This window comes from Trifolium pratense, linkage group LG5, assembly GCF_020283565.1.
Source record: "Trifolium pratense cultivar HEN17-A07 linkage group LG5, ARS_RC_1.1, whole genome shotgun sequence".
Lineage (NCBI taxonomy): Eukaryota > Viridiplantae > Streptophyta > Magnoliopsida > Fabales > Fabaceae > Trifolium > Trifolium pratense.
The window spans coordinates 14,049,322-14,069,244 of record NC_060063.1 but is presented as its reverse complement, the minus strand read 5'-3'; the positions used below and the strand labels follow the sequence as shown (position 1 = coordinate 14,069,244).

Below are 19,923 nucleotides of genomic sequence, written 5' to 3'. Positions count from 1 at the left end.
ACTGAAACATGTATGAAAAAAAAAATCTAGAGCACAAAAAAAAAGTGTAGTTCACGTGCATCATTGGCTTTAATTAAGCCATGAACTTGAATATTCAGATTTTTCTTTTTAGTAGTTGAATATTCAAGTTTATAACCACAAATAGCATAGGCTTATGTAATGCAAATAGCATATAGGCTTACATTAAATTAGAAAATAATTTTTTTGTTTAAAAAATAGAAAATATTTGGGTATAAATTAGTAAGGTGGGTGCACATAATTTAAAGAATCTTACAAAACTAACCTTCAATTTACTACTTTTAGATATTAAAGATGAAGGGTAAATCTGTCCAAATGAAAAAGGAGCGCATATTAAAGAAGAAGGGTATATTTGTCACAATAATATTGAATAAAAGTGAATAACTCATGTGAATAGAGATCAAACATTCAAACCTTTAAAAAATTGAAAATAGGGGATCAAAATTACATTTAAGCCAATCCATTAAACTATTTTATTAGATAAAAATTTATTTTTTATATAAATTTACACGTAATCAAAACTTTTGTTTCAAGAATCTTCCACGTAATTGTAGGATATTGCTACTTTTTTCTGGATCCTTACAAAAGAGACGTTCCTTAAAATCTGAAGAAGAAAAACATCACCATAGTTGTTTGTTCTGGATCAAAGGTTGTTAAATCAGAGCATGTCAGAAAACGAAGAACACACAGAATACACAGCAGACACCGAACCCTCTGCAGCGGCCAGAAAACGTTTGAGGGATAGGTCAAAGGTTCGTGTTACATTCAATTCTTTTTTTTTTTCTTTCATTTTTTCATTTCATTTTCACAAACTGTACCTGTTTTTGATTTTTGTGATGTGGGTTTGTTTTGTTTTTTAATCAAAATGAAGGAGGTATTGTCCAAACAAGCCGTTAAGATCGCAAAACGTGCTGAAGAACATGAAACTTTCTTCAACAAGGTGTGTTTTTTATGCTTTTTGATTCTTTTTTTTTTGTTTATTGTCATTTGGGTATGCAAATATTAAAAAAAGTTTTGGTTTTGACTTATTTTTCATAATTTATGGCCATTTGGGTATGTCAATATATTTAAAAGTTTTGATTTTGAAGTGTTTTTGTTGTTCTTTTCATTCAGGTTATTCATTTATTGAATGTTCTTGGCTTTGGTGGATTTTGTTTCCTCTTAGGGGCAAGTGAGTTGATTAATTAATCTATCATTCTAACTTATAAAGTGCAGTTTTGTTTTTAAAAAAATTAAAATTTTCAATGTCTTATTTGTTGTTTTGATTTTTTATTATTCTCTTTTACAGGACCTCAAGATGTTCCTTTAGTCTATTGTTTGTTCTATGTTGTGTTTGTTCCTCTTCGTTGGATATATTATAGGTTCAAGAAATGGCATTACTATCTCCTGGTAAATTCAAATATCTCAAATCCTGAGTTTGGAATTTCATAATTTTGCATCTATGAAGCATAAATATGGACACTAGACATGCATTCACACATCGACACTGGTAATAATTTGTGAAAATAATAGTGATTGTATGTAATTACAAGTGTCATTGTTGTGGGCGGGTCGGATATCGACATGTGTCATACACCTGGACATGTCTACCATCTGAAAGTTCAGTGCTACATGGACCACCGTTCCCTGCATTCACAAATTTGCCGCATTTATGCATTAGGCGAATCTTCGGTCATTGGATTGAGAGGGAATGGTCCAAATTTCAAGCTTGGTATTTTTTATTTTGAAACAAATTAAAAATTGCATTGTAATCTCGATTGTCTGAGGTTAATTCCACGACCGCAAAAATGCTGAATGCGTGAATGCGGCAAATTTGTGACAGCTGAGAATCTGATTTCGTGCTACATAGGTATTAGTTTCATTGGCATTATGGCACAATTTTGGTCATTTTGTAGCATTGTATAGGCATTTTGTGAGGAGGGATAAAAGAGAATAATATGTAACTGTCAAAACCATGGAATTTGATTCCTTGCAATAACTGTGTGACTTGGTTACCAATCTCGACCGTCCAATCTATGATAGAGGATAGAAATTATTTATAGTTGATTTGGTGAAATGTGTAATCTGAGCTATCTGATTTCGAAATGGTCTGAGATTATATACTGCATGTAATTGTGCGATGCAATTATAATAGTGAATCTATATCTCCTTAAATCATATGCAATGTAATCAAGACATTGGGCCAAGTGGTTATTGAGATCCCCCTAGGACGAATCGTTCCGGAGAAACCGAGTTCGATTCCTGATGGGAACAATTCTTGGCTAGACCGAGTTCGATTCTTGATGGGAACAATTTTTGGCTAGACTTTACTTACCTTGCGGTCTAACTCTGGATTACTGGGGCCCACTTCCCCTAGGAACCAGAGGGTTAATACCAAAAAAGAAAATCATATGCGATGTTAGTTGTATTGTCAAAAAGTGTTATTTTTTTTTAGGCTAAATGTTGTTTGAGACACATAACTGCAAAGTCATTGAAATTGAGTTTCAATTCCCTTTTCTGATTAAAATCATCAGAGGAGTGTCTCATTATTGTCATTATCATAAGGATAAAGTCGTTAATGTTTTCGTTTTCTTCTGTAGAAATATAAGTAATGAGAATAAGTTGGTTAAATTGAAGTTTGAGTTTTCTCTCCATTTATTTTTTATTTGGAGATAGATTAGTTAGACACATTAAAGATTGGTGGGATCCATTAAAAGTGGGTCTCACTAATTTGTGAGCCCACTAATTTTCATGGGTTTGGGTTTCCTCCATTTGTTATCCCTCCATTTATTCTCTATTTGGAGAGAGATAGACACATTAAAAATTAGTGGATTCCACTAATTTGTTGACCCCACTAATCTTCACTTGTATCTATCTCTTTTCAAATTGAGAATAAATTGAGGGATAACAAATGGAGGAAACGCAAACTCATCCTAGATCAAGGTACTTTTTCATTTATTTGTTGGCTTAGGAAGAAAGAGCAGATGGATGGACTCAACTTTTCATTTTCCATTTCTGCCCTTTTTCGTTCAACCATTAAGCCTTCCTACGTTGCAAATTTGCTTCGGGGATTAATTGGAGGAAGCATACGAAGTGCACCATATTGCAACGTTGAAACTATGAAGCAAGGTTTGAGGGTCAGGAGGTTGCGGGAGTTTAACCAGGCCCTATTGGGCAAGTGGTGTTGGAGGATGTTGGTAGATAGCGGGGGACTGTGGTTTAGAGTGTTGGCAGCTAGGTATGGGGTTGAGGGAGGCAGAATTCGGGATGGAGGTCGGAGGGGGTCCCTGTGGTGGAGGGAGATAGTACGTATTAGGGAGGGAGGCGGCGAGCCAGGTGGTAGGTGGTTCGGGGATCATGTGGTGAGGAGGGTGGGGGACGGGTTAGAGACTTTTTTCTGGACCGATCCCTGGGTGGATGGTACTCCGTTGTGTGAGTGTTTTGGGCGTCTATTTGTTTTAACGGCAAACAAATATTGTACGGTAGCTGAGATGGGTGCTTTAGGGTGGGGAGCAGGTGGAGGAGCGTGGGTGTGGCGGAGGCAGTTGAGGGCATGGGAGGAGGAGATATTGGGGGAGTGTCAGGCTTTACTTTCTAACATTTCCTTGCAGGCTATTTCTTTGGACAGGTGGCAGTGGCAGCCTGATCCTGACACAGGGTATACTGTTAGGGGGGCTTATCAGCTCCTGATATCTCATGTTTTGGCTACTATGGATGCTGCGGATAATCTTATTTGGCACCCTCAGGTTCCTTTGAAGGTTTCCATTCTTGCGTGGCGTTTATTGCGTGACAGGTTGCCCACGAGAGTGAATCTGGTTACTCGTCGGGTTTTATCTCCTACAGCTCATACGTGTGTTTTTGGGTGTGGTGAGGCTGAGTCGGCTCATCATTTATTCATATCTTGCGGTTTTGTTGGCTCTCTTTGGGATTTAGTGCGGTCATGGATTGACATTCCTTTGGTGGATTTTGTTTCTTTGCGCGATCACTTTATTCAGTTCACATCCTCAGCAGGTGGATCTCGAGCGTGCCGTTCTTTCCTTCAGCTCATCTGCCTTGCTTGCGTTTGGGTGGTATGGACGGAGAGAAATCATCGACTGTTCAGAGGATCAGTAGATATGCCCCATGTTTTGTTGGACAAGATCAAGCTGTTTTCATTTAGGTGGTTGAATTCAACGAATATCACGTTAGCTTTAAACTACCATAGCTGGTGGTCTAGTCCTCGACTTTGCTTGGGCTTTGTATGACTTTTGTATATGTTTTTTGTTTGTTTTGTAGTACGCCTTGTGCCAGGGAGGCTGATTTGGTTAATATATCTCATTTTGGCTTGTTCAAAAAAAAAAGATTCATTTCTATAATATCGATCAATTTTTATTTCTTTCTTCTTTTTTTGTGAAGATAATGAAGCTTAATTTAAAATCATTTTTCAATTTTATTCCTTTAGATGGTGGTTGGATAATTTTTAAATTTTTTACTGGTAGTAATTGTTAAAGATTTACACTCTACCGTGAAAAATAAAAACGATTTGTCATATCTATTATTAATATATTAAAATCGACTTGTTCAAAAATATATTAAAATCGATTACTACCAAAGTTCCTAATTTATCCTTAATACTTTTAACCACGTTGCAAGTTTTATATCCTTCATTGTAATTTCACTAAAATAAATATAAAAAACATATAAAAAGACGATATGCTTAAAAATAGGAACAAAATAAATCATAAATAGGAACAAAACATAACAATCTATACATAAAAATAGAAAAAAAAAATTTAATAATAATATAATAAAATTAATTAGGATCAAACTTACTAAATTCCCAAAATATTCATAATAAAATTTCTAATTTTAGATTAAAAATATACACGGGACCATTATTTATCACTGAAACATAAAAAATTGAATAAATAAGTTTACAAGAAAAAACACAAGAATTCCCCTGATATTTTAACAATATTATATAACAATTTTTTAAATATTTAATTCTAAATAAATTTTCAACCTTAATATAACGACAAACTTAAATATCGAATAAAAGTCAATGGACCTGTGCGAATGCACGGGACTTTTAACTGGTGCTTTACTTAAAAAAGAAAACTGTATAGTATAATTAATTTTTCTGTAATTGTATAGTATAATTAATAAACAATATAGAATGCCAAACAAACTGGAGATAGCAGTGTAGGGATTTTAAGAGGGGTTTTTCAAAATTTTAATCCTCTTAGCGGAACAATCCCGATGAACGGATCTTGATTAAATCATTAATCACAAATCAAAGAACACAAAACCACAAGTTTATGTGTTTACCTCTTGAAGTGCAGAACCTTTGAAGTAGAAACTGTTTCTGATCACGAGCAAAGCAAAGTAGCGATGCATCTACTCAGTCCACACGAACAGAACTTCTCCGATGATCAGTGCTAGCCAATTCCACCAGAGATTCAGAGAGAATAGGGTTTAGAGAGTGGCGGCTAGGTTTCACTTTGTGAATTAGGTTAAAGCTTACAAAACTTCATCACAAGGGTTCTATTTATAGAACTACTTGTGTGGTCATCAAACCAAGCATTTCACCGTACCTTACGGTGGACCGCATTTCTCTATTTTCATAAATTAAATATTAAGTCATACTTAATTATTTAATTACTAATAAGTCCTACTTATTATTTTATAAATAAGTCTTACTTATTTATTTCTCTCATCTATCTGTCCTTTGTGTGTGACCCTATAGGTTCTCGTAACGTTGGCAATAATATTAAATCACATATTTAATATTATAAACAGTGAGCGGTATCTAGCAACACATCACTGCTACCCATGTGACGAGAATGTCATGTGATCTGACGAAACCTTTCCGTGATAACGATCGTGTGTATAATTACCCCTTTGCCCTTATATCTATATTGAACACAAGGCATAGATTGTGTCACCCTTGTATGGTTCAATATCTTATTTCTTGATCCCAGAATATACTGAGCAACGAATAAGCTCAATATCTCATATTGACTTAGTTCGGCGTGGCCACGCATTTTATCAATCATATTCCATCAAGAGGCCTACAGATATTGCTCCTGTTATGTAGGAGGGGCAAATTCCATCTAGGTCACTCATGTCCCTCAACATGATTTGTGGAGTACCCATCAACCGACTTTATAGTCATCCTGTTACGGACAATGTTTGAACGGCAACTAAGTACTCTACTCCACATCTAGGGTCCATAGTGGTTTCAGGTCGAAGGGTGGTATACACCATTGTCACTATGAGAATAACTTATGATACTTTTCATAACATACAATGTAGCATTCTCATGGCGGGTCAATCCAATATAAATATTACTCCTAATATTTATATGTATGTGAAGACTTGATATCTCATATCCATGACTCGTGAGATGAAGTCATCGGTCTACTCACATAATAGTCTCTATGTTTTACTGTTATCCCACATCACAGTAAAACTTGACTATGGATACTTTAAGAATAGTGTCATTATGTTTAATGGAGTCTCACTATTAAGTCACACTTAATGTCCCATTAATTAGACTAGCTATTCTAGGGACTTTATTAGCTTGAAACAAACATAATAAAGAAATGTCTTATTATATATATTAAATATATAAAACAAAGTCATCATACAAAAGACGATTCTATCAAAATAGATTGGCTTTTAGGGCTTACTCCAACAATCTCCCACTAGCACTAAAGCCAATCAGATATTAACTCAACACCTACTGGACTAGCGTCATCATCAAGCATCTTCTATGCAAGATTTTCTATTATTGGATAAGAAACTCTTTCTTATGTTGGTACCCATTACATCTTCCAATTTACACTTTTGATCTTCTATAAAAAGAAATCAAGTGTCAAAACTTGTATTTGAATCGTTGGTGAGATCTGGTTTTCCGTTGCTTGCAAGATTAAACCATTACCATCTTTAATGAGGTCAAGGGAATCTGCAACGTAAGGAAAAACAATTTTCTTCCTCATCTTATGAGACAAACGATTCAAATTATATATTTGACCTTTGTAATAGTTATTTCAATCTTCTGAAGCTTGTAAGCTTACATAGTTGACATCCGAGCATAAAGTTTATTCCAGACTACAATCTGGGTATACTGTTCTTCGATTTGGAAAATCAGTATCATTGTAACTCATTTACAATGATCCTTTCCAGATCCAATCAGGAAGTCATCCTTAGTCCTTTTAAGATATCCATGGATATTCTTGATGGTGATCTAATGACAATCACTAGAAATAATTTGGTACATGTTGTTTATGCTAACAGCATATAGTACATCTGGTCTAGTACATATCATGATGTACATGATCAATCCAATTGCCAAAGTATTTGGATACTCCTCATGCATCCCTTTCTCATCTAATGAGGTTGGATATTGTCTTTGAGACAAAATACATCATGTGACGTATGCAATAATTTCAATAAAATTAGGCACACGAGGTGTCTGTACACTTCATCAAATATGTATGTAGGCTAAGGTTGAGATATGTCAACAATCTATCTCTATAGATTTTGATTCCTATCTTTTAGGAAGTCTCACCTAAGTATTTCATCAATAAACAGTTACTTAATCATGTCTTACATGTGTAGTGTATGAAAATTGTCTTGATGATCAGTATGTCATCCACATACAATACCAGATTAATTTAAGTACTCCCACTGAATTTCTTGTGTGCACAACAGTTCCTTTATTAATCTTAGTTTTCATAAAACTTGATCAATAAAACTGATAATTCAACTTTGAGAAATTTGAACAAATTCATAAATGAATTTTGTAATTTATATACTTTTCTAGCATCCTTTAGATTAACGAAACCCTATCCATATGTTAAATACATATGTAAGGTCATTCCAATTAAGGAATAGAACCTCGTTATCTATCCGCCAGAAGTGTTATGGTGAGGCCATGTCCTTCAACTTTTGATAGGACATATTAGACTCATCTAGTTCTTGTGCTACTCGAACCGGTAGTCCAACAACAACCTTGTGGAATTGATTCGTGTTCCAATTTTGAAAGGACATGTGTTTCGTGTTACTTGAATTTACTCAAGTTTTACGTCACTCCCACTGTCTCTTTTAGAGACATATTTCTTCTAAAGAAATATTTCAGTTCATGTAATAAAACAACTTTTATCCTAGAGAGTGTCGTAAAATTAGTATCCCTTAGGTACTTCCACAAATACACATTCATTCAATTTGAGATTAAGTTTATCTAATAAACCTTACAATCTCAAACTATCATAAAGTCAAATAAGGTACTCTTACCTCCATATCGAATATGGTGTCTTTATGATTTGATTTATTGGAACTTGTTGTGGGTAAAGAATAACTTTAATTAAAATAATTTTTCAAAAAGAGTCGTAAGAGATATAAATGAACTATCTTATATGTAAACATGTGAAACATGATGTAATATAAATAGTTATCATTATACTTCTTATTTAAGCATTTACCATCACGACATGTTCGTATGGTCTAAATACTTTTCAAAATTTCCTTTACTTCATTCATTCATGAATTCTTTGAACAAATTCAAAGAATCATAGTTTGTGTCAAATACACATATTCACATCTATTAAACTTATTAGCAATGTAAATGAAGTAAGAGAAATGAAACAAGTAGTCCTTTTCTTGTCAATACAAGGTTTAGGCTCAATGCTTCTATTATTAAATGAAACTTAATAACAATTATTTGGTTCCATGTTAAACTCAACTTATACGATCAATGAAACTATTTCATTCTAAACGTAAGTTGACTTTATCTATAGTCAAATTTTTACTTCTTTAAAACAATTTCATATTTCAACAAATATGAAATTTGCATCTAGTATCATATACCTTAGATGTAAAAGTAAATAATTTAACTTTCTATAACAAGATGTATGAAGAGGTCTTACTTCTTTCTTCCATTTTGACTCTTTCAAAACTATTAGTAGTTTTTCTCGTATTTGAGAACAATTCTCAATATATGTACCAATTCAGAAACTCTTTTCCGAACCTTATGTCCTTCGTAAGGACCTTTAGTGAAATATAAACTATATGTCAAATATATCTAATTATGAAGATAAGAATATTTGTATCATGATTAAAACATATTTAACTAGGTCTTTAATTAAATATGCTCCCACTATTTTACTCAAAACAAATGACCCTCGACATTTGATTCGGAAAATCTCGTTGAAAATTTTCTAGTGGGAATGAGATCCCTATTTCACTTTGTTTTAAGTCAGCGTTGGGCTGATTACACAAAACGTAGTTATTTAGGTAGGAAACTGTTTCCAATTGTATCTCATACAACTCTCATATCCTTTCCGTTGGGAGAATAACACTTATTTTAATCCATCATATGGAATAACCCAACATTTGCTTCTAAAGTCATATAATCATATTATATCTTTCTTTAGTTAAGTTAAACCCAATAAATAGCAATCGAATAAACTGGTTATCTCACCGCAACTTATCAATATTGACAATGCACTTTACGTTGGCAAAACCTACATTAATCGATATTGATCTTGAAGGGTGCTATTCTTTGGAAAGCATAAAACTTAATATAGACACATCTTACTAGTATAGAAAATGCACCTTGCGTTGGCAAGACCTACATCTTCAATATTAGTCTTTATGAGTACTTGAAGGATTTTTAATTAAATTTGATCTCACCGACATGTGTATCTTATACACGCGTTTCACTTTACATGACATTCATGTAAATATGCGTTTAATAATTATATAAAACATACATGGCAAATATAATTAAAACATACATCTCATGCATCACATACATAAAATAAAATAGACTAGGTAGTATGGTTATGACCTCCTAACGCACAAGAATTAAATAAACTACTTTATTACAATTCTTTGACCCTCGAGCAAACTTCTCAAGCTTCTCCATCGGTATCATCATTTGGCGTTGTCTCTTTTGAACTCGAGCAATTACATTATTTAAGTAACTAAATAAATAAATAAATAAAATGCACGACACGCAGGCCGTATTTTAAAATAAACCACGACACGCAGGCCGTATAAATTAACGCACCAAATATCTAAGGTCATAACCATATACCATATATTTAATAAATAAATAAATAAGTAATAATAACATCTTATTATTACTATTATTATTAAATTAATATTACATTGTTATGCCAATAACAACGTTTCAGATTTTTATGGAAACATAAAGTTAGATAAATTTTGTATCTTAACGAACTAGCGCCAAAAAAAAAAAATTTATTCTTTCTGTTTTATTGGTATAACAAACTAATATTATTTCAAAATAATATCGCATCACATGGATATATATCAAATAAAAGTAAAACTGATTCAAATCTTTTAATCTACAATCAAATCTTTTGATTCATAAAAAAAAAAATTATGCTAAATTTATGCTAAACTTTTAAATCAAATCTTTAACAATTAATCAAAACACTTTTGAATTAATTTAAATCAGAATCAAACCTTTTGATTCATCATCGCTTTAAAAGTACCAAATCAATTTTATTTGATTCAAATATTTTAATTCTAAATTAAATATTTTTGAATCAAATCTTTAATGATTCTATAATCATCAAATATGGTAATTTAATTAATCAAAACTCCTTTTGAATAAACTTAAAATAATTCAAATAATTAATTTAAAACGGATCGAATCAAACCTTTTGAATCAATTGGATCACTTTAAAACACCAAACCAAATCTTAACTATTAAGAATCACTTGTAACAAATTACAGGCAATCGATTTGGAAACATCTTAACCATTAAGAAAATTCAAATTATTGTTTATTATTTGTCCCACAAATAATATTTTTGATTGTTTACCAACAATAACATCTTTAATTCCAAATTAAAAGTCAAAATTGGTTAATTTCAAAAAAACAAATTGGTTTCAAACTCACGCAATCCATATTACAGATGAGAACACTTGAATCAAATTCAAAATTAAAACCAATGAAACTAAGGTACTGGCCAATCACAAGAAATATTGTATAACCTGAATCATATATATTCAACTCATATCCGATATTTTAGAAATCAAATGAATTCAAAATCTATTTTGAAAATAATGCGTAAATATCCAATTTTGATTTTGAATTAAATCTTTGACAATTCTCCAATTATCAAATATGAAGATTTATTTGATCAAAACTCTTTTGAATCAAATTATTTCCCAAAATTGGTAATATTATTTTAAAACAATTTAAAAGATATTTCTTGAATTTTAAAACGATTTCAAAATTAAATTATATCTCTTTCAATTACTAACTAATTGTTGCATCAACACTTGATGCGTTTATACAATAATTATCGTTCCATTCAGAGGTAAGCAATTACTTGTTCAATCTGACTGACCGTAGTGACTTACACTTCATCAGAAAAGACGGTTCCGAAGCATAAACACTAATCATTCGAATGGACAATAATTACTTATTCTAGGCTGAATGAGCGAATTAATAAGTATATCATACATACTCGATTAGTGTACCAAATTAAAAGAAATCAATTATGTATCATATACATACTTATATCAATTATATATGACGGACAAAACAAACATATAAACCATATAAACATGCTTGAATCATGTAAACGCATTCCGACAATAATTATATCACCATATAATTATTGATATGCATTAGAGGTAATTGAATTAAATGATTTAATCACAACCGATGCTCTGATACCACTGTAGGGATTTTAAGAGGGGTTTTTCAAAATTTTAATCCTCTTAGCGGAACAATCCCGATGAACGGATCTTGATTAAATCATTAATCACAAATCAAAGAACACAAAACCACAAGTTTATGTGTTTACCTCTTGAAGTGCAGATCCTTTGAAGTAGAAACTGTTTCTGATCACGAGCAAAGCAAAGTAGCGATGCATCTACTCAGTCCACACGAACAGAACTTCTCCGATGATCGGTGCTAGCCAATTCCACCAGAGATTCAGAGAGAATAGGGTTTAGAGAGTGGCGGCTAGGTTTCACTTTGTGAATTAGGTTAAAGCTTACAAAACTTCATCACAAGGGTTCTATTTATAGAACTACTTGTGTGGTCATCAAACCAAGCACTTCACCGTACCTTACGGTGGACCGCATTTCTCTATTTTCATAAATTAAATATTAAGTCATACTTAATTATTTAATTACTAATAAGTCCTACTTATTATTTTATAAATAAGTCTTACTTATTTATTTCTCTCATCTATCTGTCCTTTGTGTGTGACCCTATAGGTTCTCGTAACGTTGACAATAATATTAAATCACATATTTAATATTATAAACAGTGAGCGGTATCTAGAAACACATCACTGCTACCCATGTGACGAGAATGTCATGTGATCTGACGAAACCTTTCCGTGATAACGATCGTGTGTATAATTACCCCTTTGCCCTTATATCTATATTGAACACAAGGCATAGATTGTGTCACCCTTGTATGGTTCAATATCTTATTTCTTGATCCCAGAATATACTGAGCAACGAATAAGCTCAATATCTCATATTGACTTAGTTCGGCGTGGCCACGCATTTTATCAGTCATATTCCATCAAGAGGCCTACAGATATTGCTCCTGTTATGTAGGAGGGGCAAATTCCATCTAGGTCACTCATGTCCCTCAACATGATTTGTGGAGTACCCATCAACCGACTTTATAGTCATCCTGTTACGGACAATGTTTGAACGGCAACTAAGTACTCTACTCCACATCTAGGGTCCATAGTGGTTTCAGGTCGAAGGGTGGTATACACCATTGTCACTATGAGAATAACTTATGACACTTTTCATAACATACAATGTAGCATTCTCATGGCGGGTCAATCCAATATAAATATTACTCCTAATATTTATATCTATGTGAAGACTTGATATCTCATATCCATGACTCGTGAGATGAAGTCATCGGTCTACTCACATAATAATCTCTATGTTTTACTGTTATCCCACATCACAGTAAAACTTGACTATGGATACTTTAAGAATAGTGTCATTATGTTTAATGGAGTCTCACTATTAAGTCACACTTAATGTTCCATTAATTAGACTAGCTATTCTAGGGACTTTATTAGCTTGAAACAAACATAATAAAGAAATGCCTTATTATATATATTAAATATATAAATCAAAGTCATCATACAAAAGACGATTCTATCAAAATAGATTGGCTTTTAGGGCTTACTCCAACAATATTATATAACAATTTTTTAAATATTTAATTCTAAATAAATTTTCAACCTTAATATAACGACAAACTTAAATATCGAATAAAAGTCAATGGACCTGTGCGAATGCACGGGTCTTTTAACTGGTGCTTTACTTAAAAAAGAAAACTGTATAGTATAATTAATTTTTCTGTAATTGTATAGTATAATTAATAAACAATATAGAATGCCAAACAAACCGGAGATAGCAGAGGCGGAAGCAATGGGTGTTCTGGAAGCACTTCAATGGTTACAATATACTAATATGTCAAATGTTCAAATTGAAACCGATTGCCTCCAAGTGGTACAAGCTATAAAAAAGAAGTATAGAAATAACACCGAGCTTGGTGTTATTATTGAGTCGTGTCGTAGATTATTAAATATGAGTCAAAACTGTAAGGTCAGTTATGTTAAGAGACAAGTCAACCGAGTAGCTCATGATCTTGCGCTGGCAACTCGTTTTAATGCTAGTCCCCAAATTTTTTATTATTGTTCACCTTGTAATAAAACTATTATTATAATTAAATGAAACGCACTTGCTTCAAAAAAAATATAATTTTGTATTAATATTTTTTTTGGAGGGTGTGTATTAATATTCTTCGAAGAAGTTTTATACAAATAAAATAAATTAATTTTTAACTATAAGAATATTTTTGTCTTTATATAAATTAAACACATTTTTCTCCCTTCTATTTCTCTCATCTTTCTTTTAAACAAATCAACAATGCAAATCTATCATATTTCTCATCTTTTTCTCTCTTTTCATCTCTCTCTTACCTCTTTCTCTCTTCTCAATTTCTTCTCACAACCTAACATACCATAATAATGAGGGAGGAAATAGTTTTTGGAAGGAAATGAAACAAATGGTATCTTCTCTTCCGTCAGATTAATTCATTGGCTTATAAACAAAAAGGTAAAAATAAATAAATAAATATAAATACAAAAGTCATTTACCTTTTTTTTTTTTAAAGTAGTCGGCTAGAAAATTCACCTTAAAGATATTTACCTATGTATTTTATTCATAAAAATTAAGTAACTTTTTTTGTTTTGATCAAGAACTACTTAAACAATTGTTTGGTCTGAGGAAAAAAGTTTGAAATAAGTTAGGTCAAACGACACCTTAATTAATAATGATTAGTTTAGAACGGTGGATTAATGAGACAATGAGAATGAGGTCATAAACACCTTTTATCACTAGTAATAAGTTCTAAAAAATGTTCTGTGAGCTTAGATCAATTGACAGGAATATTGTATTATATATGTAGGGGGCGGAATTCGAACCTTCATTCATCACAAGTAGAATTTGTAGTCACCAGATACCGATAAAAAAAAATCTAAAAAGATATAAAAGACTCACAACGATACTAACCAAACGTGAAAGATAAAAAAATTATAATTTTCTAGTTATACAACCAAAAAATTAAATAAATAAATATACTATACGCAAATACTGATATTAAAGTTCCATTGGAAAATATATAGTCTAATACCTTTTTTGCTAAATAAACAATAATAGTATTCCTTCCTTATATAAAAAAATAAAATAAAATGCTAAACTAATAGAGTTGATGAAGCATGATTAAGGGATCATTCATAAAACATATTAGATAAGGTAACATAGGGATTATTAGATGTTAGCAAGGTAAGATGGATTTTTTGCGGTGGCGATTTGAGATTTTTGAGACGTGTATTAGGTTGAGATAACTGAGCTCTTCATAGATTTCTCTATTTCCATGTTCTCATCATAGATCATTTGTCGTGTACGACATCGCTCTGTGCAGTAACCATTGCTCCTGAAAAAGAAAAAAAAAATTAAAAAATCTAATAGAAGGGCATTTTAAATATTTTGGAATTAGATTCTAAGCTTAAAAATTTAGTCCTTGAATGTGTGTATTCGTCAATATATATATATATATATATATATATATATATATATATATATATATATATATATATATATATATATATATATATATATATATATATATATTAATTATAGTTGAGTTCTAATTATTTTACATTATATTTTTAGCAATTGAACCTCTAATTATATGAAAATATTATACTTTTATCAAATGAAGCAAAAAATATTCAAAACTTAGGCATCAAATTTTAACTAAATTATTAGGTATGTGTTGGTTATTTGTTTTCACATCAAGTCATCAACAACATAATATTCACTCACCTTCGTAAATAAAATAAAGTAAATTGAACTCACACCAGTGTAAAATAAGAATTGAACTTTTACTGTATATTCATTAGATAATGTAATCACTAAATTAAAAAACATCGACTAGAATTGGGTAATAAAGTTCATAATAATTAATTCAACAAAAAAAAAAAGAGTTCATGATAATTAAATTAAAAGGTGCCTAGAAGGAATTGCGGAAAATAAAATTGTAGGATGTTGCGAATTCAAATAAGAATAAAGAGAAGGAACAAATAACAATTGCAATCAACAAATAAATTGCTCAAAGAATATAATAGTTCTAACCAAATAGAAATCAATAAGTAGCTCGTACTTGTACATGTATATGGTTTTACCATGTATGTTACTTTTACATGCAAAACAAACACTTAAATCATGTGTACTCACATTCAAACTATATGTCAATTTCAATTCACCACTACCAACTCTTTGTTCAACTTTTGAGGTCATATTTGACGAACTTATTATTTCCTTTTTAGAATGACGAGGTCTCTTCCAAAACAAGAATTCTACTTGTGTTGTTTTGTCTTGCCTAGTGCCTACTTAATTGTCTTATCATATTATATATATTTTTGACAAACATCTTGCCATATTCATAAAGAAAATATTGTAAAAAGATTATGTTAAAAAATATTCAAATATATATCTAATAATAGAAGTAATATTTTATAGAGAATCTGAGAAATATTTTTCAAATCTCTATTATATACATTACGAAATTTCCACGGAGTTTTCGGGCATTCTCGACAGAATTGCTTAGGCGGCATATTCAATTGAATCTTATCTAACCTATTGAAAAAAAAATCAATTAGAGAGGTTGTTTATGTGGCATTCAATTGAATCTTCTCTAACCAGTCATTACAAAAAAAAAAAATCTTCAATAAAGATATTTGAATTAATTAAACCAAATTTCATCATAGAATTTTAAACCAAATTTCTTTAAATCAAATTACTCAAATAATACTTAAAACAAAATACATAAATATTATTTTAAAAGAAAATTATTAGTGTTATATTCTTTAATAAATATATTTAAATCAATTAATTAATTAATTTTGTGTGAATGGGAACGTATAAAGCCTATTTCGTAATCAATAATGCTAAATGGTACGACTAAAAATTTCGTGCAAATCACGCGAATGGCATATAAGTGCTTGTTGATTGGCCATCATGCTTGTTGCTAGATGAAGCTGCTCACCACCACTATTGAATGTTCAATCGCATTTACAGAAGCGTTGAGTTTGCAATATCCAAAACAAATCCTTAATAAATTCCATGTACAAATGATCACGAGTAATGCTATTTAGCCAATCAACAAGCACTTATATGCCATTCGCGTGATTTGCACGAAATTTTTAGTCGTACCATTTAGCATTATTGTTAGTTAAAATATACAACATGCATCACCTTCTTTACAAATCTCACCGTTGAAATATGAAGTAACAAGCAACACAAAAATGACAGTAAGAAATACTGTATAATGAGCATCGAAGAGTAATTCAGTAAACAAATGATTGGAAAGACTTCAAGGTATAAATATTTAACCATCCAGCAATTCGAACTTCTAGTCTGCTAATAACCCTGTTCATTATACATTGAACTTAATATCATAATAAAGCTTAAGTGGTACTCACCGGAGGTCCATATATTACAACATGTCCAGGAAGTGGCATGTTGCATGATCCAAACCACAAACCACATGCTGAAGATAACAATATCAACATCCCTACAGCCAGCAAAAAAGGCAAGTTAAATTAAATATCATTAGAGGGCATCCCAGTGCACAAGGGCTGCAACTGTTGCAGGATAAAATATTTGGATGAGTTGAATTCAAATTGATGTGAAGCAGCATCAATGAAGAAAATTCTAACAATTCTGTGAATTGATCATCAATACTAACAGCCTAAAACCGCTCAAACAAACATAGGGAATTTTAAGTAACAAAGAAGTTAACCAGACAAAACGGGTAGCACGGATCAACTTCTTTCCTAAATATAATAATATGCATCTCAACCTCAACAGGTGAGAAGACATTATTTGTATTCACACGACCCACATCATTATTGTTAAAAAATTTAGAAAATATGAAAATCAGGAAGTGTAGAACTCGCAATACACCTATATCATGGTACAAAGTCTCTAAATAAATTTTCAACCTTAATATAATGACAAACTTAAATATCGAATAAAAGTCAATGGACCCGTGCGAATGCACGGGTCTTTTAACTAGTGCTTTACTTAAAAAAGAAAACTGTATAGTATAATTAATTTTTCTGTAATTGTATAGTATAATTAATAAACAATATAGAATGCCAAAAAAATCGGAGATAGCAGAGGCGGAAGCACTTCAATGGTTACAATATGCTAATTTGTCAAATTTTCAAATTGAAACCGATTGCCTCCAAGTGGTACAAGCTATAAAAAAGAAGTATAGAAATAACACCGAGCTTGGTGTTATTATTGAGTCGTGTCGTAGATTATTAAATATGAGTCAAAATTTTAAGGTCAGTTATGTTAAGAGACAAGTCAACCGAGTAGCTCATGATCTTGCGCTGGCAACTCGTTTTAATGCTAGTCCCCAAATTTTTTATTATTGTTCACCTTGTATTAAAACTATTATTATAATTAAATGAAACGCACTTGCTTCAAAAAAAATATAATTTTGTATTAATATTTTTTTTGGAGGGTGTGTATTAATATTCTTCAAAGAAGTTTTATACAAATAAAATAAATTAATTTTTAACTATAAGAATATTTTTGTCTTTTTATAAGCTAAACACATTTCTCTCCCTTCTATTTCTCTCGTCTTTCTTTTAAACAAATTAACACTGCAAATTTATCATATTTCTCATCTTTTTCTCTCTTCTCATACTCTCTCTTACCTCTTTCTCTCTTCTCAATTTCTTCTCACAACCAAACATACCATAATAACGAGGGAGGAAATAGTTTTTGGAAGGAAATAAAACAAATGGTATCTTCTCTTCCGTCAGATTAATTCACTGACTTATAAACAAAAAGGTAAAAATAAATAAATATAAATACAAAAGTCATTTACCTTTTTTTTTTTTTGTAAGTAGTCAGCTAGAAAATTCACCTTAAAGATATTTACCTATGTATTTTATTCATAAAAATTAAATAACTTTTTTTTGTTTTGATCAAGAACTTCTTAAAAAATTGTTTGGTCTGAGGAAAAAAGTTTGAAATAAGTTAGGTCAAACGGCACCTTAATTAATAATAGTTAGTTTAGAACGGTGGATTAATGAGACAATGAGAATGAGGCCATAAACACCTTTTATCATTAGTAATAAGTTCTAAAAAATGTTTTGTGAGCTTAGATAAATTGACAGGAATATTGTATTATATATGTAGGGGGCGGAATTCGAACCTTCAGTCATCACAAGTAGAATTTGTAGTCACCAGTTACTGATAAAAAAAAATCTAAAAAGATATAAAAGACTCACAATGATACTAACCAAACGTGAAAGAAAAAAAATTATAAGTTTTAGTTATACAACCCAAAATTAAATAAATAAATAAATATACTATACGCAAATACTGAAATTAAAGTTCCATTGGAAAATATATAGTCTAATACCTTTTTTGCTAAATAAACAATAATAGTATTCCTTCCATATATAAAAAAATAAAATACTAAACTAATAGAGTTGATGAAGCATGATTAAGGAATCATTCATAAAACATATTAGATAAGGTAACATAGGGATTATTAGATGTTAGCAAGGTAAGATGGATTTTTTGCGGTGGCAATTTGAGATTTTTGAGACGTGTATTAGGTTGAGATAACTGAGCTCTTCATAGATTTCTCTATTTCCATGTTCTCATCATAGATCATTTGTCGTGTACGACATCGCTCTGTGCAGTAACCATTGCTCCTGAAAAAGAAAAAAAATTTGGAATTAGATTCTAAGCTTAAAAATTTAGTCCTTGAATGTGTGTATTTGTCAATATATATATATATATATATATATATATATATATATATATATATATATATATATATATATATATATATATATATAAAGAAATTATAGTTGAGCTCTAATTATTTTAGATTATATTTTTAGCAATTGAACCTCTAATTATTTGAAAATATTATACTTTTATCAAATGAAGCACAAAAAATTCAAAACTTAGGCATCAAATTTTAACTAAATTATTAGGTACGTTTTGGTTATTTGTTTTCACATCAAGTCATCAACAACATAATATTCACTCACCTTCATAAATAAAATAAAGTAAATTGAATTCATACTAGTGTAAAATAAGAATTTAACTTTTACTGTACTTTCATTAGATAATGTAATCACTAAATTAAAAAACATCGACTAGAATTGGGTAATAAAGTTCATAATAATTAATTCAACAAAAAAAAAAGAGTTCATAATAATTAAATTCAAAGGTGCCTAGAAGGAATTGCGGAAAATAAAATTGTAGGATGTTGCGAATTCAAATAAGAATAAAGAGAAGGAACAAATAACAA

At 30.9% G+C, this 19,923-nt stretch overlaps 1 protein-coding gene across 1 annotated transcript; it reads left to right on the top strand.

Moving 5' to 3' along the window:
- The first annotated feature begins 548 nt into the window (after positions 1 to 548).
- Positions 549 to 2,059, top strand: LOC123884364 (glycerophosphocholine acyltransferase 1-like). The gene is made up of 4 exons (XM_045933448.1): positions 549 to 770; positions 890 to 958; positions 1,132 to 1,189; positions 1,307 to 2,059. Exons 1-4 carry the CDS (start codon positions 684 to 686, stop codon positions 1,447 to 1,449), a joined length of 357 nt encoding a protein of 118 aa, XP_045789404.1. The 5' UTR covers positions 549 to 683; the 3' UTR covers positions 1,450 to 2,059.
- Positions 2,060 to 19,923: the final 17,864 nt, after the last annotated feature.

Excerpts from the sequence above, each read along its gene's own strand:
- LOC123884364 (XM_045933448.1), top strand. The coding sequence starts at position 684 with ATGTCAGAAAACGAAGAACACACAGAATACACAGCAGACACCGAACCC. Across the intron at positions 959-1,131 it reads ATGAAACTTTCTTCAACAAG|GTTATTCATTTATTGAATGT; the intron begins GTGTGTTTTTTA and ends CTTTTCATTCAG. Across the intron at positions 1,190-1,306 it reads TTGTTTCCTCTTAGGGGCAA|GACCTCAAGATGTTCCTTTA; the intron begins GTGAGTTGATTA and ends TCTCTTTTACAG.